This window comes from Vigna angularis, chromosome 7, assembly GCF_016808095.1.
Source record: "Vigna angularis cultivar LongXiaoDou No.4 chromosome 7, ASM1680809v1, whole genome shotgun sequence".
NCBI lineage: Eukaryota > Viridiplantae > Streptophyta > Magnoliopsida > Fabales > Fabaceae > Vigna > Vigna angularis.
The window spans coordinates 26714753-26735943 of NC_068976.1; the positions used below are offsets into that span (position 1 = coordinate 26714753).

General features: G+C 32.8%; 2 protein-coding genes across 3 annotated transcripts; both read left to right on the top strand.

Annotated features, from left to right (window-relative positions):
- The first annotated feature begins 6162 nt into the window (after positions 1 to 6162).
- Positions 6163 to 9756, top strand: LOC108338323 (glutamine synthetase N-1). Of its 2 annotated transcripts, XM_017575123.2 has the most exons (12): positions 6169 to 6419; positions 6542 to 6581; positions 7231 to 7334; positions 7463 to 7511; positions 7622 to 7728; positions 7835 to 7922; positions 8216 to 8344; positions 8471 to 8545; positions 8631 to 8684; positions 8884 to 8921; positions 9025 to 9184; positions 9411 to 9756. In XM_017575123.2, the coding sequence occupies exons 1-12, from the start codon at positions 6346 to 6348 to the stop codon at positions 9561 to 9563; spliced, it is 1071 nt and encodes a 356-aa protein (XP_017430612.1). In that variant the 5' UTR covers positions 6169 to 6345; the 3' UTR covers positions 9564 to 9756. The 2 variants fall into 2 exon arrangements, with proteins under 2 accessions (XP_052736777.1, XP_017430612.1); XM_052880817.1 differs by lacking the exon at positions 9025 to 9184 and having other exon boundaries at positions 6163 to 6419; positions 9471 to 9756.
- Positions 9757 to 13113: 3357 nt separating this feature from the next.
- LOC108338417 (glutamine synthetase cytosolic isozyme 2) lies at positions 13114 to 20130 on the top strand. The gene is made up of 13 exons (XM_017575285.2): positions 13114 to 13280; positions 14545 to 14715; positions 17322 to 17361; positions 17590 to 17693; positions 17848 to 17896; positions 17980 to 18086; positions 18185 to 18272; positions 18548 to 18676; positions 18866 to 18940; positions 19029 to 19082; positions 19250 to 19287; positions 19381 to 19540; positions 19764 to 20130. Exons 2-13 carry the CDS (start codon positions 14642 to 14644, stop codon positions 19914 to 19916), a joined length of 1071 nt encoding a protein of 356 aa, XP_017430774.1. The 5' UTR covers positions 13114 to 13280; positions 14545 to 14641; the 3' UTR covers positions 19917 to 20130.
- The last annotated feature ends 1061 nt before the right edge of the window (positions 20131 to 21191 follow it).

The window sequence follows — 21191 nt, forward strand, 5'->3', positions numbered from 1 at the left end:
AAAGAACAACCATTCCAATTTCTTTTTATTTAACTTCATCAGTTCAACATCAGCACAGTGGTGATTTTCACAAAAAGTGTGGATTGACTCAGACAATTTTTATGAGTATCTTTTATATAGAAATTAAAATAAAAAAATTTACGATTGGCTTAAAACATTATTTTGACTAAATAAAAAACATGCAAAAAAATATATTGAAAAAAAAAACGTATATTATCCCCTAAACCCTATAATGTATATTATTATTTATTATGATATGATGCAGCTGATAAAAAAATATGATAAGATAGAAGAGGTATAATATATTGTTTATTGAATGGAGCAAATATATATGAAAATCAGAGGGCAAAATCGGGTAACAACGTAGAATAAAATTTTCTATTTTCTTTTAAAATGGCCTTAGTTATGTGCAAAAATATCAAACTATATACCTATGATATTTCTAGGGATCATATCATATACAGAAATTGCGTGTGTGAGATTCAGAATAGAGTGTCTTTCTTCGTCACTTAGGTAAGTATCCTTTTGTTTTGAGTTTAGTGTTTTTTGGTGTAAAATTTCTTTTTAATTTCTAATCAATAATAGTCATATATTTTGTTTCTTAAAAACAAGATATATAGTTGTTGTGATTTACATAACTATTCAGACTACGACATATATGCTAACCAATATTAAAAAAGTATATATAAATAATTAATATACTTCTTTTTTTCTCGTCAACTATCCTATACCTACAAATTTAGTTCATTTGATAGAGTTTTGCTCAAAATTGATATTAGAACACCTCACCATTTAGGTTTTGTAATGAAATGTCGTTTGATTAAAGAAGTTTTAATGATAATTTTCCTCTAATAGCTGATTTGGGTTTTATTCTACAAATACTTTTTTTATACATGCAAAAAGTTAAATGATAAGGTAGAATTGTTTTACTCTCAATTTGTATTATAAAAAGTGTATTTACCCGATGGATAAATATACTAAATATTACATTTCAACAAAATTCATTAAGGTCTATTTTAAAATAATCCAAAATATATTTATTGTGAATACATGTTCATTGTAACCAATCTCGCTAGTTTTATAATTTTGTTATTATTATCTACTTAAGATCTATTACCTATGTTAATCATATAAATATAACTTGTATTTTTCGGAAATACAGACTCATTCTCATACTCATTACTTTTTTTTCATAAATCCTAAAATTTTCTTACTGAATTGAGCGTTAGTAAGTCTTTTTCAAATGAATCTTCCCTCATGTTCGAAACCCTCAAGGGTACACGTCAGAGACTTCAAAGTCACTCAAATCACGTTACATGTCCATAAGACCGCGCTTAGGATCTCGATAAGAACATTTGACGCCCATTGTAGGACCTTGATAAAACTTTTCCCTCGGTCTCACCTTTCAATGACCACCTAAAGTCAAGCCCAACTTTCTCAGGAGATGGAATCCAACCCGGTGATGACCATTAATATCAAATGCGAACGTTGATCCAACAGAATGAAGAACAACGCAAGTGCTATAATGCCGAGATTGCAGCCCTATGCACTTTACATCAAGTGAACCTTCGAAAACTCCAACAGAAGTTGACTAACCTAAAGAAAGAGAAATCACCTCCTCGACCTCGACCTAACTCTTAGGAAGAAGGTCCACATAATTTTCAAGCATAGCCCAGCCTGCCAACACGGAAAGGTTTGCTTGAAAGTCGTGACTGATCCCCTTAACGTAAAACTCCAAGAGACCACAGTAGGTCAACTCGGCACAAAAGGAGGGAAGCCTACGGACGCTCCCCGCCTCTCTGAGCAAAAGCATGGTAGTCATAAACATCGCAGTTTATGCCAAGATGCATATCAAGGGAGTTCCAAGATTCAACCAAACATCCCAACAAGTGGATAAACAAACAAGAGCGTTAGGCTTCCCGGGTACACGTCCAAGACTTCCGGGTCAAGAATGACTATATAGAGAACCTTCATCCCTTCATAACAAAAGTGGTTCACGCCTGCATTTGGAAGGGAATTTTCATCAACATTAAAAAATATGACGAAATAACAGGCCCAACTACACATCTTAAGGCTTATCTAATCGAGATCAACAATATTATTCAAGATCAAATAGCTCTTTGAAGGTTGTTTCCTACCACCCTAGACGGGCCAACCTTAGACTGGTACTACACGTTGCCTTTTTATTTAGTGGATTCCTTTGAAGCGTTAAGCATCATGTTTAGAGCTCGGTTTGATGACCGTAAGAGACCTACAACGTTGACAACCTTAAAGTACATAGAGTAAAGGGACAATGAAACCCTCAGGAATTTCATGGAGAGGTTTACCACGGTAATGACTACAATCTCGGACCTCACTGCATTTGTGATCATGCACTCATTGATCTTTGGCCTATAGCCTAGATCCTTCTTAGACTCCCTCTTTACAGAAAGAATTAGACAACATTAATGATCTCAACAAATGTGCGACTGAATACATGACCATTGAAGAAAACAGGTTAAAGAGGACAAAGAAGTCCAACATACCAGTAAGAGGGAATACCAGAAAGATAATGATTAAACTACAGTTTGGTACCACCAATCCAGTCCCTTAAATGCCAACAAGGACATCATACTCAAAGAAGCATGCAACTTGGAGCTCATCCAGCTCCCTTAGCCGTCCTCGAGCCTTGTCTGCCTTCTCCCGAGGCTGACCCAATTAAAAGTATTCCTACCGCTAGAGCATAAGGCAAACCGCTGAGGAATGTTTCTAGCTAAGAGATCTCATTGAAGAGCTGATCCAATCCGGTGCCTTGAACCATTTCATTAGTAGGGAAATAAAGGTCGAGGTAGAGGATGTGACAACTTTTGGGGTCGAGGTCGGGGTAGTGGAAAAGGCAGTTTTACAAGACGGGTTCAAGGATAACCGGACCAAAACAACCTGCCTTATAAAGATAGAGCCAAACCTAAGGGAGCAATGCAATCATGACAACTAACATTTCCAAATCACTAAAACTGACCCAAACGACAAACACCTTTAACCTCAACGTCAGGATCAAGTTTCCAAATTATAGGCGATGTTCTTTCAAATATAACATTCCCTATCATTGACAAGAGACAACCTCTAGGCCGAGCTTGACCTCATACTTTTTATAGTTAAACATTTCAAGGATGTACACACCATTTTCTTAATTAAAGATGTATTTCGAGAATGTGTGTAATCTTTTTCCTTCCCCCAGATTTTATCCCTAAGTTGGGTTTTGCTGGGCAAGGTTTTAATGAGGCACACCTTAATTTCTAATAAAAATCCCTTTCAACTTATATTCATGTCTCCTGTTTGCACAAAGCTCTTTAAGTGAGGTACGAGTTACTTCACCCAAGTAAAATTATAATAAAACCCTTCAAGAAATGCACTGAGTTACTTTAACAAGTAACATGATCAATAAAGCCCTCCAGTTGAGGTATTGAGTTACTTAAACAAGTAAAATCATCAATAAAGCCTTTCAGGCGAGACACCAAGTTACTTAAACAGGTAACATCATCATTAAACCCCTCAAGGCGAGATACTGGGTTACTTCAACAAGTAATATCATCAATAAAGCCCTTCAAACAAGGCATTTAGTTACTTCAACAAGTATCATCATTAATAAACCCCCTAGGCGAGGCATTGAGTTACTTCAACAAGTAACATCAATAAAGCCTCCAGACAAGATACTGAGTTACTTCAACAAGTAATATAATCAATAAAACCATTCAGGTGAGACATCAAGTTACTTCAATAAGTAACATTATCAAAAATCCCTCCAAGTGAGGTGTCAAGTTACTTTAATGAGTAACATGATCAATAAAGCCCTCTAAACGAGACATTGAGTTACTTTAACGTGTAACATCATCAATAAAGCCCTATAGGCGAGACACCAAGTTACTTCAATAAGTAACATTACTAATAAAGCCTTCAGGCGAGGCACCGAGTTACTTCAACAAGTAACATTATCAAAAATGCATTCTAGACAAAACACCAAGCTATCTAAAATGAGGAAAGCCCTCCAAGCGAGACATTGAGTTATATAAACAAGTAACAAAGAGTCCTCCAAGCAAGGCACCTAGCCACTAAAATAGATAACGATTATAAAAAGTCCTTGAAGGAGCTACCAAGATATTCGAGTTAATGTAAAACAGTTCAAGCACAACCAAGGTACAACGTACTTGGGCCAAAAACACTTGTTTCATTAATATTCAAATCTTTTACGAAAAAGTACTACATGATACACAAGAGGAATAAACAAAAATACAAAAGGCCCTATACTAGTAATCCTAATTTTTTACTTCAGCGACAACCTCCTCAACAAGGACCTCTTTAGTAACAACTCCCTCTACAATAGCCTATACATGTTCATCGACCTCGAGAGCTTCCTCCACATTAGACCCAAGGACATTTTTTACAATGTCTTTATCCACGACGAATTGCCCTAAGTCCAAGATGAGACTAAAGAACACGACTTGCCTTTTCACCTTCTCAAAGCATGCAACATAGGCCACTAATATACTAGTGGTGAAGTTGGTGTTCTTCTCATCAAGACAAATAACTTCAACCTCGAAGCCAACAATCCTCTCATTCAACTGAACCAACTCCCTCTGAAGGGGTCTTAACACTCTTCTCGACTGTTTTGACCTTTGTTGCCAAGGTCATCTTCTCGTCCTTTAGCTGCTGAAATTTAGAAGTAAACTAAAAAATACGACTAGAGCTTTGCCAACTCGATATCTTTGCTCGTTAGCTTTTGACTTACCTTCATATACAAGCCGACCGGGTTATCCCTCTAGGTCTTCACCTCAGCCACCTTTCCTCGAAGGACTTTGAACTTCTCCCCAGTCACCTTTAGTCAAGTCACTTTCTCCTTCAATGTGGTAAGTTAATCATATTTCTCCTTAAGCCTCTTCTTGCTCTTGTCCAAGCAGGCCAACCCAACCTTTTTCCCATCGACCTCCAAGAGTTGGTCATCCATTTCTTCAACATAAAGATTCATTATAAATCTCCCATATACCTCCTCAACAAACAACATTTATAATAATTATTTGTGTTATCTAATTAACGTTTATTGTTATTTTTGTCAATAATTTTGGAAAATTTTAGACCAATACCAACTAATTATTAGTTGACATTAATAAAAAAAATCTATAAAATAAACTTCACAAAAAGTGTCACAAAAGTAATCTAAAGTTGATTTAAATAGTTGTGGTAGATGTCAAATCAAAACAATATAACCAACGTGATCAAGAAAAAAAATGTTAATATCAATAAAAAGATACCGAGAAACTTTGACAGAAAATTAAATTAATATTAACAGAAAATATCAATAATATTGATGATGTTTTAATCAGTATGATATTTGAATAATTATTTGTATTTGGTGGATAACTAAAATGATTTATTTAACTTAGAAAAATTAAAATTTAATAAATTTTAGTAATCCTATTCATATAAAATATTTAAAAAATTAAATAATTTAAAATTAATATATTTAAATGTTTTATAGACCGTGAAAGTAGCTATTCAAGGCAAGATTAAGTTATTATATGTTTAAATTCAAAATTTAATGTGAAAATACAAAATATTGCACATATATGCTACTTTTTTTTTGTGAGGTTGTTTGTGTGTACGATTATTAATTCTCACCAGGCAACAATAACAAGAAAATTATTATTATGGTATTAGTTTAGGAAGGAGTCAAAACGAACCATGAAGTAAAGTTTCATAAACATTTATTTCTTCAAGAGACTAAAGTGTCTGAATTTCAATCTTTCCCTTTGAGATTAAATTGGTAATTCACTAAAATATAATTTGAAGTTTAATCATATATATGAACTATAATATAATTAGAGAAGTATTTAAAATATTTTGCCCAATATATTGTACCGTCTAATATTAATTATAATTTTTAACGGTGAGAGAAAAATATAAGTATTTGATAATTACTAAAGATGAAAAGGCAAAATTTAATAACCATTTTCATAAATAAAAAAAAATCTATGAAATGACCTTTGGGGTTTAAATAACATGTTGAACTAGCTTAAATAACATGCAATAAATAAATAGTCACTATTGAACTACATTTATATTTATCTATAAGATCATCTACAATTTTCTTTAAGCTCTTTGAAAATATAAGAATATTATTCTTACAGGTGAAAATACGCATTCTGTTACAGTTTTATCTTGGTTTTATTACTTGGTTTGGAAACTGGGAGCTAGCACAAGCACAAACACTATAAAACCCACTGCAACAACTTTGTATCCACGCACTGAAAGGAAGAGAAAGAAAAAAATTATCTGCAAAGAGTCTCTGCTGAAAGTTTTGGTTTCCTGAGGATGTCGTCACTCTCCGATCTTGTTAACCTTAATCTCTCCGACTCCACGGAGAAGGTGATCGCCGAGTACATATGGTTAGTGCTTGTTTTTTCCTACACTCACACGTCCTCTGTTTCCCCTGCACGTCAAAATCACCATTGCGATGTAGCATCATATCTTCACTCACTATTGCTTCTTCTATTTTCTCCACGTTTAGGGTTGGTGGATCTGGCATAGACATGAGGAGCAAAGCAAGGGTAACTTACTCACCCTCTGTCACCAAAAGAGAAAAAAAAAACTTTATTTGATTTTGTCTGATAATTTTTTTTTTAGTACTGTTGGAAAAATCCTAGAAAAGAGTAAAAGTGTCTATAAATTTTTCAAATGGAGTCTTACCCACGGCTTCCTTCAGGTCTCTAGTACTTTTTTTTTTAAATATATTTTTATCAGGCATATGTTGAACTACTGATTAAAACTGGAATATGTAAAAATATGTTTTGTTATGATTTTTAAATCTGTTTTTATGGACTTTTATTTTTTCATTAAAAAAGATTCTGCTTTTAATTACTCAATCACCATCTCTCTTTTGGACTGTTTAAGCAGTATCTTGAGAACACTGGTGGGTTATGTTTTTAATAAGTGATTTTCGCGTAAAGCATGCAACTGATTGATTTTCCTAAAACTTTGCTTTATATTTTTCAAATTTTAATAGTATTTGTTTTTACAGTGTGACCATACTCTTTGTTAGTTATTTTTTAAAATTTATTTTAAACTGTAGAACTTATCGGTGGTTTACAGATTTTTAAGAAAACTAAGTACAAATTGCAGAGAAATATGAAAAGTGTATGGATTTATGTCAGTTTTATTTATTTTTTGCTGGTTGGTAACGATGAATTTGGATTTTAGACTCTGTCTGGACCGGTTGAAGACCCTTCGAAACTTCCAAAGTGGAACTACGATGGTTCCAGCACAGGTCAAGCTCCTGGGCAAGATAGTGAAGTTATCTTATAGTATGTATCTGTTTTTTTTCTTTCTTTTTTGCTTCATTTTCTGGCAATTTTGTACTCTTACATGTTTTAAGATTGGTTATTTTCCAAAATGTTGTCATTAATGTTGAGTATCTTAATCAATACAACAGCCCCCAAACAATTTTCAGGGATCCATTCAGGAGGGGTAACAATATCCTGGTATGTTTCATCTTGTCTACTGTTTAATCTGTCATGAACACGTCTTTCACCACTTAAACTTGTTTCCATGGTGTAATCATTTCATATCTGGCAATTGTAATCGATTTCAGGTTATGTGTGACGCTTACACTCCTGCTGGGGAACCCATCCCTACCAACAAGAGACATAATGCGGCAAAGATATTTAGCCATCCTGATGTTGTTGCTGAAGAGCCCTGGTATAATATATCTTTTGTGAATTCTTTGCAGTTTCCGATGAGCTTTTACTAATGATTTTATTCTTTTTTTTCTCGAATAAAACGTCACATTATGATCTCCAAACAGGTATGGCATCGAGCAGGAATATACCTTGTTGCAGAAAGATGTTCAGTGGCCTGTTGGATGGCCTCTTGGCGGTTTTCCTGGGGCCCAGGTGAAAATTCCTTTCTTCAATGTTTCAAATTGAAGATTTGTTGCCGGTGTAGATTTCCATGGGTATAAAGTTTGTCCGTTGTGACATTCATTATTAACAAATAATTAAGCTTTTAATTAATAATGTACACATTTTATTGATGACTTTTGATGAAAGGTTATTAACTTTTGAAACTAACTTAATCTTAATCGTCTTTTTTGTCGCTGACTTTTTTATGCTATAATTCACTTTTTAATGGTTTGATAATGACTTATGGCTTCATGCATTCTCTGTATTTCTTTCTCGCTCAACAGGGACCGTACTATTGTGGTATTGGTGCTAACAAGGCTTTCGGGCGTGATATTGTTGACTCCCATTACAAAGCATGTCTTTATGCTGGCATTAACATAAGTGGAATTAATGGAGAAGTGATGCCTGGTCAGGTAAGTTGAAATATATTCATAAATTTTTTTACCCTTATATTTCATATCCTTTTGTTTTTTTTATCTAATGTATTGTTGTTTTACAATTTCAACTCTCTTAAATAAATTATTCTTCATGATGGGTAGTGGGAATTCCAAGTTGGTCCATCGGTGGGCATCTCTGCTGCTGACGAGTTATGGGTTGCCCGTTACATTTTGGAGGTACTTAACACTTCAGTAGCTACAAATTGGTCACCACTAGTTTCTTAAAATTATTTCAGTAAATGTTTTCTCTCTGTATTGCCAGAGAATAACTGAGATTGCAGGAGTGGTACTTTCCTTTGATCCTAAACCGATTCAGGTGAACAATACTAATCCGATTTGAATTTATAATCTACTTACATTTTTGTCCCTCTGTAGCCCACAAAAATTGAGGTCATCTTGACTCTATATATAATCAAAACATACGGTTAAAATTAGTTTTAAGTAATTAACATTGAACATGTATATACTCCTTTTTGGTCTATGCTTTATTGATTTTGGTTATGCTCTTACAACAGGGTGATTGGAATGGTGCTGGTGCTCACACGAATTACAGGTAATCATGGTTACTTACAGTAAGGGTAGTTAGTGATTAACATACCATAATATCACTTTACTTTATGCTTGCAAGTGGATGATATGTATATATAATGTTGCAGTACCGAGTCCATGAGAAACGATGGTGGCTATGAAGTCATCAAAAAAGCAATCAGCAAGTTGGAAAAGAGGCACAAGGAGCACATTGCTGCTTATGGAGAAGGCAACGAACGTCGTTTGACAGGAAAACACGAGACAGCGGACATGAACACCTTCATATGGGTAAGCCATAAACCAATATTAAGGAAACAAACTTGTTTAAACTTGTAGAGGTAATCACATGTATGATGTTTTACTAGTTTTTAAAATATTAAGTTATTGAACTAATAGTAGAGTTCTATTTTTGTAGTAGTAGTTTATTGAATTGTTAACGAAACAAGGCAGAAAATGAAAAGATTGAATGTTATTATGTTAATGTATTGATGGTGGTGTTGATGTGGAAATGCAGGGTGTTGCGAACCGTGGTGCTTCAATCAGGGTAGGGAGGGACACAGAGAAGAAAGGGAAGGGATACTTTGAGGATAGGAGGCCTGCATCTAACATGGACCCTTACGTCGTCACTTCCATGATTGCTCAGACAACCATTCTTTGGAAACCATAAGCAACCTAAAAACACAACCACAAATGGCTTCTGCTATGCATAGTTGGTTCTACCTTAGAATTATCAATTTGTTCATTTCTGTTGTGTGTGCGCTCTTGTTTTGTGACCAGCTTGCCTGATGTTAGGCATTGTTGCTTCCTTCCCTCAATGAACGTTTTAAGTTTTAGAATAATAATGGTATGGCTTTCAAGTATTTGTGTTATGTTGTTCGGTTCGAATTTCTTTTCGTGAAGCATTTCGGGTTTCTGTTTGACCAAACAAAGTGCATGCGCATCTCTATCTCTGCGTCTGTCTAAAATGTCTGTTGATCGATACTGCAACGGCTTTTCAAACTCAACTTTAATCATTGTACATATCTTATGTGTTTCAAACTCAACATTGTTTTGTAATTGAAAAAAAAAAATCTAAGGGACCAACTTAATAAGAAGGAGACAAGAAAAAGAAAAGGTTAAAGTGAATATATGCTTACAATGGTCATTTTTAACTAAGGTTCTAACATGATTCGGGATTACAACGTACACGATTAACAACTCTGATTTGTAGCATACCAAAATATATTAAAATAAATAAAGTTCATGTCTTTTAAAGCCAAAGTTCACGAAACCAAACAGTAACAGAACATGTATTAAGAAAGCCCCAAGATTGAAATTAGCTGTGTTTCATGTCTTTTTTTTATTCAAATCAAAATATGATAAAACGTAATAGAAGAGTATCTCTACTTTTATAATTACTTTCGATATAAAACTAACCATGATATCGTTAATAGTTGATTATGAAGTGACAGATAGAATATAGAGATGTGTACACGCGTCTTAAAACCGTGTTAAGAAAGTATAGCCTTCACGAGTGTGCATGTATTCTGTTATCTGAAGCTGCTGTGCTGATTGGTTTGGTCCCAAGGGAACAACTTTCTGATAATTCTTGGAGCTTTGTTATGCAGATCTTGGATCTTGGTGTGCTTAGGAAGCCGTTCCACCAGTGTTCTGACTGTTCTGAAGAAGAATTTCACATTCCAATGCAAAAAGTAAGATGAACTTTAATAAATTCCCCCAAGGAGTGCAAACATACATGCAGAAAGGTTATTTTTTGAGATTGGTGTTTCCGTACGTAGCATCTTTTCAAATATCCCATTGTCTGTTGTTTTCCTTTTTGGGGCCAAAAACATATATATATATATATATATATATATATATATATATATATATATATATATTTGAAAGTTAAAGAAAAAAAGATACCTTGAAAGTTAAATTAATTTGAAGAGATTACATTTGGTAAACTTAGTATTATTATTATTATTATTATAAAAGAGATATTTGAAAACTACTTCAACACACATAGAAAGGTAATTTACAAATCAACAATGTAGAAATAATATTTATCAACTTCATTCTAGAACATAATATATATATATATATATATATATATATATATATATAATAACAAAAATATCTTCTAATTACATGACAATATATAATATCTAAAAGCCAAAAAAGTAATATGATTTTATTACAAGTGTTAAAAAAACTAGTTATGAACACCATGCTTCTAATAAAAGTATAGTTAATTATTTGTTCTGTTGTGATATACACATGTCCTCCTTTACTTAGAAATTTTTTTCCTCAATTATTTCATTTTAAGTTTTTAACAGGGCAGGTCAAATGAATAAAAGTGAATATGTGACATTTTTTTGTCTCATTACTATATATGTGTTCATAACATTTTTCATGACCTTTGTATCATTTCTTTATATCATTATCTCTCTAACATTCATTTCATTTTTATGACATTCATATCAGTTTTATGTGTTTCATGTGTCATTTTTATATGTTCTATTCATCATTTGTATATGAACTCCATGTTACTTTTATATGACTTATGTGCTTTATATATAGTCATTACTCTAAATATTTTGAGGAAGTCTTAATATTTTGATATGTTTAAAAGTATGGTTTGATACATCAATACATACATAACTAGTCCATTTGTTCATTTCTCAACTAGATTGAATGTGCAACTAACAAAATTACTAACCTAATTGGTAAACAACCAATATTATATGTTTGAGAACTTGTTTAATTGTCCATTTACATAATTTTATAAATAAACAACAATATAGTTTGTAAATCAAATAAAAATTAAGTAATATGGTATGTAAATGGTTAATATGTTTAGTAAAACTTTCACAAGTAAGTTTATTATTAAGAAATGTGAGGTCACAGTACATTTCTTTTATCAAATATAAAGAAATAACAATAATATTATAAGTGTTCATAGAATAAATAAGCTAGACAAAAATTAAAATAAACTTATTTATTATTTATACATTATTTCAATAATTAACGAGAGCTTTGTATCTGTAAAAAGAATACTGATTTCGACACCAAACTTTGACTTGCTAAAAGCAAAATTGTTTTCAAAGAGATTTTATTTTTTGGTTTAATACCTATTTTGGTCTTTCTGTTGGTTAGATATGTTAAAAGTTGTCCTACTTTTTTTTCAAAAGTTCACAGACTTCTCATATTATGTAAAAACGGTTTATATTAGTCCTTTTTGCTTAAGGCATTAAAAACGCTAACGACAGAATTGCCTCAATGGCCAAAACTAAATGAGCTGTCTAGATTATCATTATGTGACACTCTAAAAAGAATTGAGGTGTCAATTTTAAAAATAAAATTTAATAACAGGGATTACTTATAACACAAGGTTAAATAAAATTAGCTTTAGGTTAAAATCCATTCGCGATTTCGAACGAGGTTGAAAATTCTGTTAAAATTGGTGTTGGAACTAGGTTGGTGGTTTGCACAATAGTGGAAAATTTGACCAATATTATTACAAGATTTTCTGTGCCACCACCTAAATACACCAAGCCTTCACGTTCATGGCACATTCATGGCTTTTTAATGAAACTACCAACCCATTTCTCTCCCTCCATTGTCAAAGACTCAGAATTCGCAGAAGAATCTTAACTATACATATATGAAATTTCACTAGGAATCTTTAATACGGTTTGGAAAGAACAACCTTATTTCAAAAGAAAGACAATGGTAATTTTGCCTTTTCCATTTACCATCATTTCCAGTCTTTGCAATTTGCACGAATCAATCCCTCTATGTCTCACGCAAATATGTGTTCTCAAATTCATACAAAATCATAAAAGCAAACGAGCAAATAATAAATTCACCCTCACATTTCTCTGAAAAAATACATACATATAAAAACAAACAAACTAAGTGGTTCCTAAATATTTCATAGATTAAAACTATAGGTGATTGTAACTGACCTGAAAGTTAATCCGAATCTTAAGAAACTTTTTTTGTAAACATATTAATATTTAAATGTAATTTTATGAATAAGCATGAGGAATTCCATGAAAATTTCTCACACATATACACGGGTGCAACTAGGATGAGGAATTTTTAGCCATTGGATTAGGGAATATGTTGTGCAGGGCAGGTGTCAAGCTTTTGAACATAGAATGACAAGGGAAATGACACGTACATCTGAAAAGAGATCTGAAAGAGAGAGAAGCGGCATTGTTTGCATTTTTGTTTCTCCATTTTTACATTATTTATTCTACACATACTCTTCCTCTCAACCCATACTATTTCCTCTCAAATCTTTCTCCAAAACTCCAACTTTGGCTACGCCTGCAAAACCAGCAAAAGTTTTCATTTCCAGATTTTGAAACTTGGCTCAAAGAAAAACATCCTCGTGGTAATTGCCTATATTTCTGTGTTTCTTTTTACTTAGACCTATTTGGAGTTTTTCTGATAACAAGAAAAAAAGTGCCCATGATTTTAACATAGATTAACAAAATAAAAAATTTGAAATTGTTATATGTAGAAATTAATTTCATTTTTTATTTCTGAGAATTGTTCTAGTTTTTTGTTTGCGAGGCTTGCTCCAGTTCATGGTTGCTTCTCATACGTGCATGCAAGTGAACATTACACTCAAGCCTTTAGTGGCTTGTAATTTACCGATTAATTTTTCGATCATTTTTTATTTTCTGTGTGAAATTTTTGTTGTTTTGAAAGACTAAAACCAACAATTAGGCCTGTGTTGGACACAAGCTTCTGGGCTCTGGACCATTGGTTTCCGGGAATTTTTCTTCCTGCATTCCATGACTTCTTCTACACCTCCACTGTTTTAAGAAGACAAATATACCCTTAATATATGACATCTCAAGACAAAAATACCCTTACTATATGACATCTCAAGACAAAAATACCCTTACAATATGACATCTCAAGACAAAAATACCCTTACTATATGACATCTCAAGACAAAAATATCTTTGATATCTGACATCTTCTACTCTGCATTCCTTGTCCATTATCTGAAAGTTTTCATTTTACATAAGATATGACTTTCGAACTGTTCTTAGGAGTTTTTGTATTTAATAATGACTTTTTGGTTTAATATTTCCAAAAAGATTTTTCAGACACCCATTAAGCATAAAACAATCCTTTAATAACTCAAAATAACAATATTTTAATTATATTTATTTTATTTTTTAATTTAAAATTCTAATATATATTATTATAGCATTAAAGTGAATAGTAAGGTGGGTGCATTTCTTTAGGGTTGTTAAAATATTATTTTTGTATAACATTTATGTATATCTTTGGTTCCTAACTTGGAAGTTATTATAAGAAGGAGGAAAAATGGTAAATTAATTAACAATGTTAATATTAACATTAGTAATGCAATAACAACCATATTAAATAAATCAGAGTAAGTGAAAGTGAGTTTTCTCACTAAACCTGTGATATGAAATGTATCAAGAGACGAAAAAAAGTAATATATATATATGTATGTTTGAAGAAACCCTATTAAAACCAAACATAAAAATCTTTGATTTGTATGTGTGAACATTTTTCAGAAACATGATTCCTATTGCAGAAAGTTGTCCCCTACTGTATGTTGATTTTCTTTCTGAAACGCATGATAACATTTGTAAATTGTTTTAACATATCAGAGATCACACTGTAAAGCCCCAACCTTGTATCGAAACAGTGGTACAAGGGAAGAGAAAGAAATTATCGTTCTGTGCTAAAATTTTGTATTCCAAGAAGATGTCGTTACTCTCCGATCTAATCAACCTTAACCTCTCCAACACTACTGAGAAGGTGATCGCGGAATACATATGGTTAGTGTCTCATCTCTCTTTTCTTACGACATATTTACATCCCATGCACGTGTAAACAAGGGTTACAATATGGCACGTCTCTATACGTTCTTATGTGTGCATGGATGTACTGATAAGATTTTTTTCTTTTTCTGTAGTAATAAGTTTAACAACAACTCTAGTGTATTCCTAGAGATTTATGCAATTCAACTTACATTAAAGATTTTCATAATAAAATAGTGTTTAACAAAATGTATTCAAGATTTATATTTATGAAAATAATTTTAACTTCAGAAATCAAAATTGTTGGATTGAAATAACAATTATGAGAAGAAGTATGTCAGGTTGAATTTCTCATATTCCTTTTTACTGTGCTTTTCTAATGATATATATATATATATATATATATATATATATATATATATATATATATATATATATTCAACTTCAGTACTTCAGTGTTATTAGAGAATAACTATAGAATATCTAAAGATTTAATCTTGACATCTGATTTTTTAACTCATCATGATTAATTAAACTTTAACTACTATATTTATTTATTTCTAACATTCAAACATTTGAAATAATCTGATTTAATTTCATATTTAAGATCTGATTTCAACCCCAATCTAAATTAGTTAAAAGATATGAGTGCTCAAATCATTTTAACATTTAAAAATAAAATAAAATCATCAACACTGGATAAAGAATCAGAAAATGTTAGGTTCAAAAGATCAACAACTATAATAATGATGGTTTTCCTTTTACACTATTAATGGATTTAGGACAAAAAAAAAAAGAGTAAGTATTGAATCTTCTTCCTAATTGATTCAGGCTTCCTTCGTCTCCTCCCTTCGTGTTCATCTCCCAAAATTACTCTCAAAAAAGGCCACAGCAAACAAAATTGTGAACAAAATAAAGTACAACAATTAGCTCTCAAGGACTTTTATATTTTTACAAACTTTTGTTCAAGCAAGTGAAGTTTAGCTCAATCTAATCTTATGTTTCCAAGCTAAAGAAAGGTATTTTTGCTTAAATGAAAATACTTGTTCAAGTGAAAATAAGTTTAAAAGACTTTTATGTTTTCTGTTATTTTTTGCTTAAGTAAAAATATGTCCATTTAATTGTTCCTATATTTGTTGGCTTGATCTGAATGAAATTTTCTTCTACTTTCTTATTCTTTTCAAATATTTTAGTTTTTTTTTTCCTTGATTGATTTTGCTTAATTGATAATACTCACTCAAGTGAAAATAAGTTAGAAATTTCCTTGTTTTCTGCTATTTTTCTCAAGCAAAAATTTTCCTTGATTTAAATGAAATTTTCTTCTGTTTTTCTATTCTTTTCTTTTGATAGATTGCTTTCGCTTAAGTGAAAATACCCAATCAAGTGAAAATAAATTCAAGAAACTGTCTTGTTTCTTGGTATTTTTTTTCCAAGCAAAAATATGTAGCTTTAATGAATTTTCTCTCCATTAGTTGACTTGATCTTAATGAAACTTTTTTAGGCTTTCCTATTTTTTTTCAAATGTTTTAGTTTATTTCCTTGATTGATTCTTTGTTTTCACTTAAGTGAAAATACTCACTCAAGTGAAAATAAGTTAAAGAGACTTTCCTGTTTTTTGGTATTTTTTTTCAAGCAAAAATATGTTGCTTTAGTGAATTCTCACTACATTAGTTGGCTTAATCTGAAGGAACTTTCTTCCACTTTTCTATTCTTTTCAAGTGTTTTAATTTCTTTTCTTGATTGATTATTTTCACTTAACTCACTCAAGTAAAAATAAAAGTAAGAATAAGTTTAAGAGATTTCTCTGTTTCCTACTATTTTTTCTCAATCAAAAGTATGTTTCTTCAGTGAATTCACCCTAGCTTAATCTGATTGAAACTTTCTTCGACTTTTCTATTCTTTTCAAATGTTTTAGTTTATTTCATTGATTGACTGTTTTTGCTTAAGTAAAAATACTCAGTCAATTTGAAAATAAGTTCAAGAGACTGTCCTATTTCTTGGTATTTTTTTTCAAGCAAAAATACATAATTTTAATGAATTCTACCTATATTTGTTGGTTTATCTGAATGAATTTTTTTTTGGTTTTCCTATTCTTTTCAAATGTTTTAGTTTCATTGATTGATTTCAGTTAAATGAAAATGAATTCCAGAGACTTCCCTGTTTCCTTTTATTTCTTGTTCAAACAAAAATATGTAGTTTTAGTAAATTTTCCTATATTTCTTGACTTGATATGGATGAAACATCTTCTCCCATTCTCTTCTAGAGTTCTTGTTTCTCTCCTTCAAGTAAAGGAAATTATTCTAAATTGGAAGTAATTATGATTGAAATTTAAAGGAATTCATGCTCTTAAATATCCAATACCAATCACATTTTTACTGAATTTTTTCACTTAACATGTACCTATGCTGCAATTATTCTCTTGATGTACCTGAATAATAATATGCTTGTTGAATAATTTTGATTTTGGTTTTATTTGTATGTTTGAACAATGATTGCTCTACTTAAATTGCTAGTTTGTCCTATCTTAACCACATTTTTTTGTCAATTTTCTATGATATTATGTGATGAAATAGCTTTTCGACACTTATTAAACTCTTAACCCCTTTTGATTTTTATTATGACAGGGTTGGTGGATCTGGTATGGACATGAGGAGTAAGGCACGGGTGAGTTTATTTAATTTTGTAACCAAAAAGAGAAGCAAACAACAACTTGTTTCTATCTATTAATGTTTTAGAATGTTTATAATTATTAAAAAATGTCTGTGCCTTCTGGAAGTTTTTGAACCGAGTACCTGATCCAACTTAGAAAAGAGCCAGAAAAAGTATGCATTAATTTCAATCTTTCTATTTGACTTTGTTATTAAGGCAAATATAAAGTGATCTTGGATATAGACTCTTTCAGGTCCGGTTAATGATCCTTCCGAGCTTCCCAAATGGACCTATGATGGTTCCAGCACTGGTCAAGCTCCTGGAGCAGATAGTGAAGTGCTGTTATAGTAAGCTCCCTTCTCCATTCCCATCTCTTCATACCTTTCTCCACACTTTCAAATCATGGATCATTTTGTGGTCAATTTGGACCATCACATATTTAGGGTTTGTTCTTTTCCAACACTTCTCATTAATGTTGTGTCTCTTAACCAAACACAACAGTCCACAAGCAATTTTCAAGGATCCATTCAGGAGGGGTGAAAATATTCTGGTATGTTTCTTCATGTCTGCTATTTTATGTGTGAAAAAAAAAAAATCTTTCATCTCATGTCTTATAATTGCAATTTGTTGCAGGTTATGTGTGATACTTACACTGCTGCGGGAGAACCCATTCCTACCAACAAGAGATATAATGCGGCAAAGATATTTAGCCATCCTGATGTTGTTGCTGAAGAACCCTGGTATATTTTGTTGCTTCCTTGCAGTTTCTAGTGACCTTTCACCATCATTATTTTCTTCTTTTCCCTACAATAAATGTTAATTTACGATCTCCTTCTAGGTATGGCATTGAGCAAGAATACACCTTGTTGCAGAAAGATGTCCAATGGCCCCTCGGATGGCCTATTGGTGGTTTTCCTGGACCCCAGGTGAAATTCCTTTTCTTCAATTTTTAAAATGGAAGATTAGGTGTTTGATGTAAAGCACCCCATCGTTTAATTTTTGTATGGCACTCATCAAATTATTCCAGCCGCTTACATGATCTTTTCTATGAAAGGTTTCTAAATTTTTGACCCAATTTAAACTTGAGTCCTTTTTTGTGGCTGACAAACTGAGTATTGTGAGTTGTTATGCCAATTCACTTCATTAAATTTTGTTATTGACTTATCGTTACATGTACTGAATTTTTTCCCTTGCTCATAAGGGACCCTACTATTGTGGTGTTGGAGCAAACAAAGCTTTCGGACGGGACATTGTGAACTCTCATTTCAAAGCCTGTCTTTATGCAGGCATTAACATTACTGGAATTAATGGAGAAGTGATGCCCGGTCAGGTAAATTAAAATAAAATATTCCTATTCATCATTCTTTAACCCTATTGTTTCAGCCAATGTCAAATTCTAGACCCAATAGTACTGGATGTTGCTTGATCTATTATTGTGTTCTAGACTTATATTTGGTATTTTTTTTTTCTTCAAATTCTAACTTCTTTGATTTGAATTCATTCTTGATGATATATGTAGTGGGAATTCCAAATTGGTCCATCGGCTGGCATATCTGCCTGTGACGACTTGTGGGTTGCTCGCTACATTTTGGAGGTTGTTATTGAATACTGTGTCACCCTCATCATCAAATTCATTCTCTTTTGTGAAAAATTTACAGCAATGTCTTTATCTGTGTTAACAGAGGATCACCGAGATTGCTGGGGTGGTGCTTTCTTTTGATCCTCAACCGATTAAGGTGGATATCCCATACTCATGAAAAAACTGAGACCATATTTGATTCTCTACACATTCAATCAAAACATTCATGTTATTACCACAGCATACTTTCTTATGTATATGGTTTACTTAATTTGGTGTAATGATATTGACTCATGTCATTTTGGCCGGGTTCTTAAAAACTAGGGTGATTGGAATTGTGCCGGCGCTCACACGAATTTCAGGTATAATGAATGAGTTTGTTAGTAATTAACATGGTGTCACATTACTTTTATGCTTGACAAGTGGATGATATGTATATATAATTAATGTTGCAGTACCAAGTCCATGAGAAGCGATGGTGGCTATGAAGTCATCAAAAAAGCAATCAGTAAGTTGGAAAAGAGGCACAAGGAGCACATAGCCGCTTATGGAGAAGGCAATGAACGTCGTTTGACAGGAAAACACGAGACAGCGGACATAAACACCTTCATATGGGTAAGCCATAAAGCAATATTAAGGAAACAAACTTGTTTAAACTTGAAGAAGTAATCACATGTATGATGTTTTACTAGTTTTTTAAATATTAAGTTATTGAACTAATAGTAAAGTTTTATTTTTGTAGTAGTAGTTTATTGAATTGTTAACGAAACAAGGCAGAAAATGAAAAGATTGAATGTTATGTTAATGTATTGATGGTGGTGTTGATGTGGGAATGCAGGGTGTTGCGAACCGTGGTGCTTCAATTAGGGTAGGGAGGGACACAGAGAAGAAAGGGAAGGGATACTTTGAGGATAGGAGGCCTGCATCTAACATGGACCCTTATGTCGTCACTTCCATGATTGCTCAGACAATCATTCTTTGGAAACCATGAAAGTAGTCTGAGAGCAATCACATGTGCCTTCCTTATATCTTTGATGCCTTGCTTGTGTGTTTACTATGATAATTTGTGTTTTTATAATGTTTTCTTTGTACTCTGGTTGGTTGTTAGGTCTTGTTTGTTGGTTGTTTCATTTCCTCAGTGTACATTTCAAGTGTTGGAATAATGTAATGGTCCTCAAGTAATTATATGCTGTTGTTTTGTGTGATTTTCTTTTATTGAGGCATCTCATGATAAGAGGCTAAATATTAAGATAAAGAAAATGACTGGTTTTAAAAACTACAAGAACAAAGAATAAGAAGAAGCCTCTAATAGACAAGTCAGAACAACACGTAATCTTCCTAGCTAGAAGAAACAACAAATAAAACCGATTCTCGTAGTAGGGCCCTAGGAGGGCCCAATACACGCGTCCAAATTAAATGATCCCATTAATACCTGACAGCAGCACGAGGACTATCTGTGCACGGCCCAGCCCAACTTGGTGGAAGAAAGTCACATATACCTTTCTTCACACATGACCAAGTGCAAAATTCAACACAACACAACACTCTATAACGCATTAAACAAACCTAATTACTACTTTTCCATATTGCGTTGCATTGCATTGCGTGGAACTTAATTTTCCCACACATTCTCACATCACACTCATGGCTTCCAATTTCTCTTTCCTAACCCTTCTCATGGAGAGAAGAAAACCACCCAAAAACAGCACCAACACCAACACCAACACCAATGACTTATCCTTTGTAAAGGCTGCTGCATGGGCGTGGTACCAACACAACTCGGGCTCTAAGGGCAAGACCATAACCGAGTTTCATGCCACAGTAACTCGGCATGAGCCAAGGCCTTCGCGTTACAGGTTAGAAGCAATGAGAACGGCCATGGAAGCACGTGAAGGGTTCCCAAATCTTCATGCAACGAAGCTTTCCCTTCTTGATGAATATGAAGTGCAAAGGATTTCAAGGCAACTTACTAGTCTTGTGGAGGATTCTAATCAGAAACCTTTCAACGGTGCAGACAATAACTCTACAAATGGAAGAACGCAGACGAAGAAGAAGAAGAAGGTTAGAAAAGGGTTTTGGCTAAGGCATGGAGTTGTTTGTGGAGGAGAGAAAGACGTGGTGGATCCTAGTGCTCTGGGGGTTTCTCGTCGTGGACTACCGACAAAGCATGTACCTGCGGTTAATTAAGCGTTTGCCAATGGAAAAACGGTGCACTATGATCGTTTTCCAATGCTGGGTATTGGTTTCGCATGTTTCTTTAACATAT